The sequence below is a fragment of the Cyprinodon variegatus genome, unplaced genomic scaffold, assembly GCF_000732505.1.
Source record: "Cyprinodon variegatus isolate N-32 unplaced genomic scaffold, C_variegatus-1.0 Scaffold666, whole genome shotgun sequence".
In the NCBI taxonomy this organism is placed as follows: Eukaryota; Metazoa; Chordata; class Actinopteri; order Cyprinodontiformes; family Cyprinodontidae; genus Cyprinodon; species Cyprinodon variegatus.
In genome coordinates, this window is record NW_015151119.1 from 116113 (window position 1) to 122112 (window position 6000).

The 6000-nt window shown below is 35.6% G+C and overlaps 1 protein-coding gene across 1 annotated transcript in view; it reads right to left on the minus strand.

The window, feature by feature from the left end:
• col6a1 (collagen, type VI, alpha 1) overlaps positions 1 to 6000 on the minus strand; it is a 44237-nt gene that overhangs the window by 36562 nt on the left and 1675 nt on the right. The window contains exons 3-4 of the mRNA XM_015393993.1: positions 3701 to 3901; positions 3459 to 3618 (exon numbers count right to left, since the gene is read on the minus strand). Of these exons, the coding sequence (XP_015249479.1) occupies positions 3459 to 3618; positions 3701 to 3901 (361 nt within the window). The remainder of the gene's footprint in view (positions 1 to 3458; positions 3619 to 3700; positions 3902 to 6000) is intronic.

Sequence of the window (6000 nt, forward strand, 5' to 3'; positions counted from 1 at the left end):
CCCGAGCAAATTTAAGCCTTTTTTTCCGGTTAGCCTCACTGATTAGTGGTTTTCTTACTGCTACACAGCTGTTCAGTCCCAATCCCTTGAGTTCCCTTCGCATTGTGCGTGTGGAAATGCTCTTACTTTCAGTATTAAACATAGCCCTGAGTTCTACTGTTGTTTTTCTTCGATTTGATCTCACCACAAGTTTAAAGGGATAGTTCGGTATTTTTGACATGAATCTGTATGGCATCCCCATCACCAGTGTCATGCAATCACACTGACTTACCCCTGGCAGCGTCCTGTGAGCAGAGTTCTCGTCCAGTTTTGGTCAAGCCGAAAGTAGTCCGGCAGGTTTGCTAGAGCCAGCGAAATAAAACGTTTCTCTTCCCAAAACATTATGTGTTCAAAAGAGTGATATTTTTGCATCCCAAAAACGTTGTAGTGGAAAAAGTCACACGTCGTTATCACTTGGTCCTATTTTCTCTCTGTTCGTATCAGTGCGCGCCGTCATTCAGACAGCGAGCTCAACAACAGCCAGATGCATGTCTCCCTCCGCCTAGCTCCTAGCTGGGCGGAGGGAGACATGCATCTGGCTGTTGTCAGGTTAGTAGGCCCTAGCTGTCTGAATGACGGCGCGCACTGATACGAACAGAGAGAAAATAGGACCAAGTGATAACGACGTGTGACTTTTTCCACTACAACGTTTTTGGGATGCAAAAATATCACTCTTTTGAACACATAATGTTTTGGGAAGAGAAACGTTTTATTTCGCTGGCTCTAGCAAACCTGCCGGACTACTTTCGGCTTGACCAAAACTGGACGAGAACTCTGCTCACAGGACGCTGCCAGGGGTAAGTCAGTGTGATTGCATGACACTGGTGATGGGGATGCCATACAGATTCATGTCAAAAATACCGAACTATCCCTTTAAGAGATCGCCGACGCGTTGGACAGTTCTTAACCCAATTTTAGTAGTTTCTGCAATCTCTTTAGATATTTTCTCTGCTTGATGCATGCCAATGATTTGACCCTTCTCAAACAGACTAACATCTTTTCCACGACCACGGGATGTGTCTTTCGACATGGTTGTTTAGGAAATGAGAAGCAAGTCATTGCACCAGTTGGGGTTAAATAACTTGTTGCCAGCTGAAAGATCATCGCTCATGCAGTAATTATCCGATAGGAGGCTCGTACCTATTGGCTTAGTTGAATCCAGGTGATGACTTTTTTTTTGGTCAGGCAGTGTAATATGTTTCGGCAGTAAGGCATACCAACACAACAAAAGTCAGATCATGCAGTACTGTACGTAGATCTGAAACTCTTTAACGGTCCAGCTGATTCAACAGTTTTGTTAACAGAAACCTAAAGTTGCTTCCAAGCTTTAGGTTTGGGTGGCTTTATTCCACTTTTATCTTCACATTCTCCTTGTTTTAAACATGCTTTTAGTGACGCCATATGCCTTACTTCAAAATCAACAGAGTTGCACAAAGATAGAATTTGGTGTTCTAAACAATGAATAGATGCCCTTTTATTAAAGTGCAAAAGGGGGGATATTTCCAACAGTGTGTGGACCTTAGCTCTTCTCTCATGTTAAAGCTTACTTTTGTTTAAGATTATAAGATTGTTTTAATCTGAGTGAGATTTTATCATGTTGTATTCTTTATTGGCTTATCTAGATTTTTGAACTGCTTTGTTACAAAGGCTACACTTTACCTTTTTTTTTTCCTCTCTCACTATGCATTTTACATTATTTAGGATTTGTTTAAAAAAAATTATTGATATATCGATATATCACAATAAAATAGTCATTTTCAAAAATGACAAAAATATTAACTCAACTTATAGCAGTTAGGTTCGTTCACTTATTTATAATTATTTGAGTAGCTTCTTCAAACAAATGTATGTTTAGAAGTTGTACTTTAACGTACTGTTTATTTAAGTAATATTGTTGTGAAAGCATCAGTACTCTTACTTGGGTGGAATTTCTGGTTGCTCTACCCATCACAAGTAAATTGAGCTATTAATTAAGAGATTAATTAAATGTGCAGAAAACAGTAGATATATAACATATATGTATTTCGTTTACTTTAAATATAAATTGTTATAAATTTATGTTGCAAAATAATTATATGGAAATGAGTTTCTTGTGCTTGAATATATATTTTTTTGATGGTGTTATTTATTTGTATTTCTTAAAGTCATCTTAAGCTTTAAAATACTAGAATTTACACTTAGCTGTCTGATTTAGGGCTGAAACTATTAATTGGAATAATTATTGAAATAATCGCCAACTATTCTAGTAATCGATTAATCATTGACTTGAGTATAGAGTCTCTAAAACATGAGCTCAACAGACAGAGTAACCCCCTCAAAGCAGTTTTTATAAAAAAAAAAATGTAAACAAATATAAAAAGAACTTGCTTTAAAGAAAAAACAGTTTGACATTAATACATGCTATCTAGAAGTCGTCATAAGACACAGCTTTAGCTTTACTTGGTTCAAATTCTGTCTAAAATCTTCTTTAGGGAACTATTTGCCATCTGATTATTAATTGAAAAAACAATCAACAGATTAATTCATTAGCAAAATAGTGGTTAGTTGTAGCCGTAGTCTGATTAAACCATTTTAAACATTTAATCAGATGTTACGATCCAACAATTACTCAGTAGGACCTCCAAGTGGCGTAAATTTAGGTCTACTATTGGGAGTCCTAAGTTCTCTGCAAGTGCTGGGATCTCTATAGTGCTATGTTTTGCAAATATCCATTGTTTGTTCATTTTTCCTTTGACTCATAGAAGGTTAGGCGAAGCAGGCTGTGATCATATGGAAAAACCATAGAAAAAATCGAATTGCTTTTAGATAAAATGGGATATTTAATGTCGTTTTGGGACTTTTCGCATCCCTTTAACATAAATGTTCTACTTTTATTACAGTTAGGGCTTTTTAGACAACAATAAAAATAAAAATTAAAAGTTGACCCGCTCTCTAAGGCTCTTTTGATGGTTTCAAAGTACAAACACTCTGAGTAACGGTTGTATCAAAAGTAGGTCATACAGTGAATGCTCAGTAAAAGGGTAGTGTGGCACAGGAAGGGGGGTTGAGTTACTTTATCAAACTAATAAACATGATACCTTTTTGCGAGAAAATGAAAATAAAGAAAATAAAGAAAATCGTTTATGCAAGACACTAACAGAAGGTCAAATATACGACCTCACTTTGGTAGCTTTGCTGAATTATTTAAAGGCATATTCATTTTTTTTTTGTGTATGTGGGTACATTTCATAGCGGATTTTGAGAATCCTAACTTTCCTTAAAGATGAAGAGTTTATTTCATGTTAGTCAGTGAGAAGCTATTTTTTCACATCCTGTTACGTAACATCTGCTGCCAGCTGTGGATTTCTAAAATGAATGAGTGTTTTAAGTAAAAGCGATTCTGGTTGTGAAATCTTTTGTAGAGCCTGTATGTTGTATACCTCCTGGTCAGGTGTGATGGCCACAGCAAACACTTTAACTCCATGCTGCCTGGCTTCATTGGCAGCCTCCTGCACCCCCCCACATGGCTCTTTGTAGCCAGTGATAGGATGGCCGTCAGTCACTACCACAATGTACTTGTTCTCATGGTAGTGGGAGCCCCTGCAAGAATACAAGGACACACTTAGATAAGTCAAGACCATCATCCTCTATGCTGACAGCGTGCATCCTGAGTCTCTGCTACCCGACGAGCAGCTCTCCCAGGCCTCTCTTGATGGCGCAGTCGGTGTAGGTGCCCTTTCCAATGTAGCTGATCTGGTCAATGTCATTCTTTAGGGCCTGGCGTTCTGTGCGCATGTTGCTCAGATGTCGCACCAGGATGGTTTCGTCACTGTAGTGCAGGGCTCCTGAGTTCCACGTCACGACACGGTCACATTGGTGTTGCCTGGAACACAGTGGCAGATGGAGGGTAAGACAGGGTGCAGAGTGTTTTCTGAAGCAAGGGTACATTTTATGAATTTTATGAAGATTAAAATTTTGGAAAAGCTGTATATTTTAAACTAGTCAACTTCTTGTGCTTCCATAGTTCAGAGTGAAATCCCTTCATCACTATTTATTCTTAAATGTCTACTTATATCTGATGAAGTAGCTATTTGTGTGATACCACTAGCTGCAAATGTTAAGTTTGTTTTATTTTCATTGTTTGTTGTGAAAAATGATTATTTTACAAGCATGTTTCACAGCTTTAATGTTATGCCCTTTAGATTAAGGTCACCTTCCAAAGCAGATGATTGAATTAAAATTTTGTTTTTGAAAAGCAATATACTTAATTTGTCATTTTTGTCATTTTGTCAGGAAGAGGCCACAAGGGTCAGCACCCCCTTTATCCTTGGATATCTTATGCAAAACATCTCACTGTGCAATAACACATGACAACTTCTGTTTAACATGTATATTAAAAAATATATATATATTTACAAGGTCAGTACATCTCCGCAGTGCAAATGCAATAACCCGAAGTCAACTACTAACTCTTCCCTTAGCTCTCTACAGTGCAGATATTTTTATAATAGGGAAACATATTCCAGGACATCAAACCTGTTTTTTAAATGCTTTTTTGTACTATATATATACACTCTTTTTTTATTGTCTGTCATATTGTTATCTTTAATGGCATCTTGCTTTAACTCTTTTTACTCTATATAAGCTACTGGAACCAGAATTTCCCTGAAGGAGTAATCCTCAAACGATAAATAAAGTTGAGTCTAAGTTTAAGTCTTTTTATAAAGAAATTCAAGTGAAAAGAAAATCAACTATTCAGATTTTGTAGGGAAAAAACAGGAGATTAAATTTTTAAGCCATATCATCCAGCCCTTTGCTGCACTTAAATGAACCAATGTTGCTAAAACCATAGGTTGCTTTAAATAAAGATATGAAATATGATTAGACTTACCAGTACCATATAAACATTATTAGTTTAAATTTGTAGTCCAACTTATTTTAGTTTTATTATCAATCAATATTATCATTGTTCACTTGAATCATTAATTCTTAATAATTATTTAATTATCTAAATGCCACTGCAGTGTACTTTTTTGCTGTCTTTTCCTGTTTTGTTTATTTTTTCATACAGCCCTTTGAATCATCTCTCTAGGTGCTTTATAAACCAGCCTTTTATATTGCTAAAAGAGAAATGGTATAAAGATAAAATAAAAATGACTAAATCTGAGTTTGAAAAATAACACTTTAAATCTAAATGACACAAAGAAAAACTGGTATGAAACAGAACAGACACATAATTCACCTTTTTTTTTTGCAGTAAAGATGTAAAGGTTGTTTACAGTTCGTATTCCACTTGTTGCACTTAATAGTATACCAACATGTTAATTTAGATGAAAAGCTAATTTCATTTGTATTAACCTAAAAAACAACAACAAAACATTAGGTTTAGGGACAATAATTTAGCCCAGTTCAAAAAACCAGTTGTAATCTTTAACTTTTTCCAAAGAGTCTTCAGTACTTACACCTTTATTGGCTATTTCAAAATGTGAAAGTTCAGCTAACCCTGTGTTTTTTGTGAGGTATAGAAAATACAACTTTTGGAGTTGGCTTTTGAGTTTGAGGTTCAGCTTTCCTTTAATAATCAATTTAAACAAAGAGATGTTACCAATCAAATTAGCATTGAATGTTCTATTTAATGGCAATAAAGCCTTTTATCTAATTACAGATTTAACTTGACCTATCATTAAGTTTCCAGTAACCAGGGGTTGGAACTGCGATGGTGTGGCTTCATGGTTAGCAAGCAGAGCATTTGCTTCTGAGCAACTGTAAAGGTTTGAGGTTTAATTTGATTGATTGATTTATTGACTTTATTGATCTCACAGTGGAGAAATGTAATCGTTACATCCGAAGAATGTGCCAAAGGAAAAAGGTCAATGGGATATATACAGTTGTTCTGTGTTTTTTTTTTTATAGTAGGATTATCATACAGGGTTATTGCACATGATGTTTACATTGGTATATATATATATATATATATATATA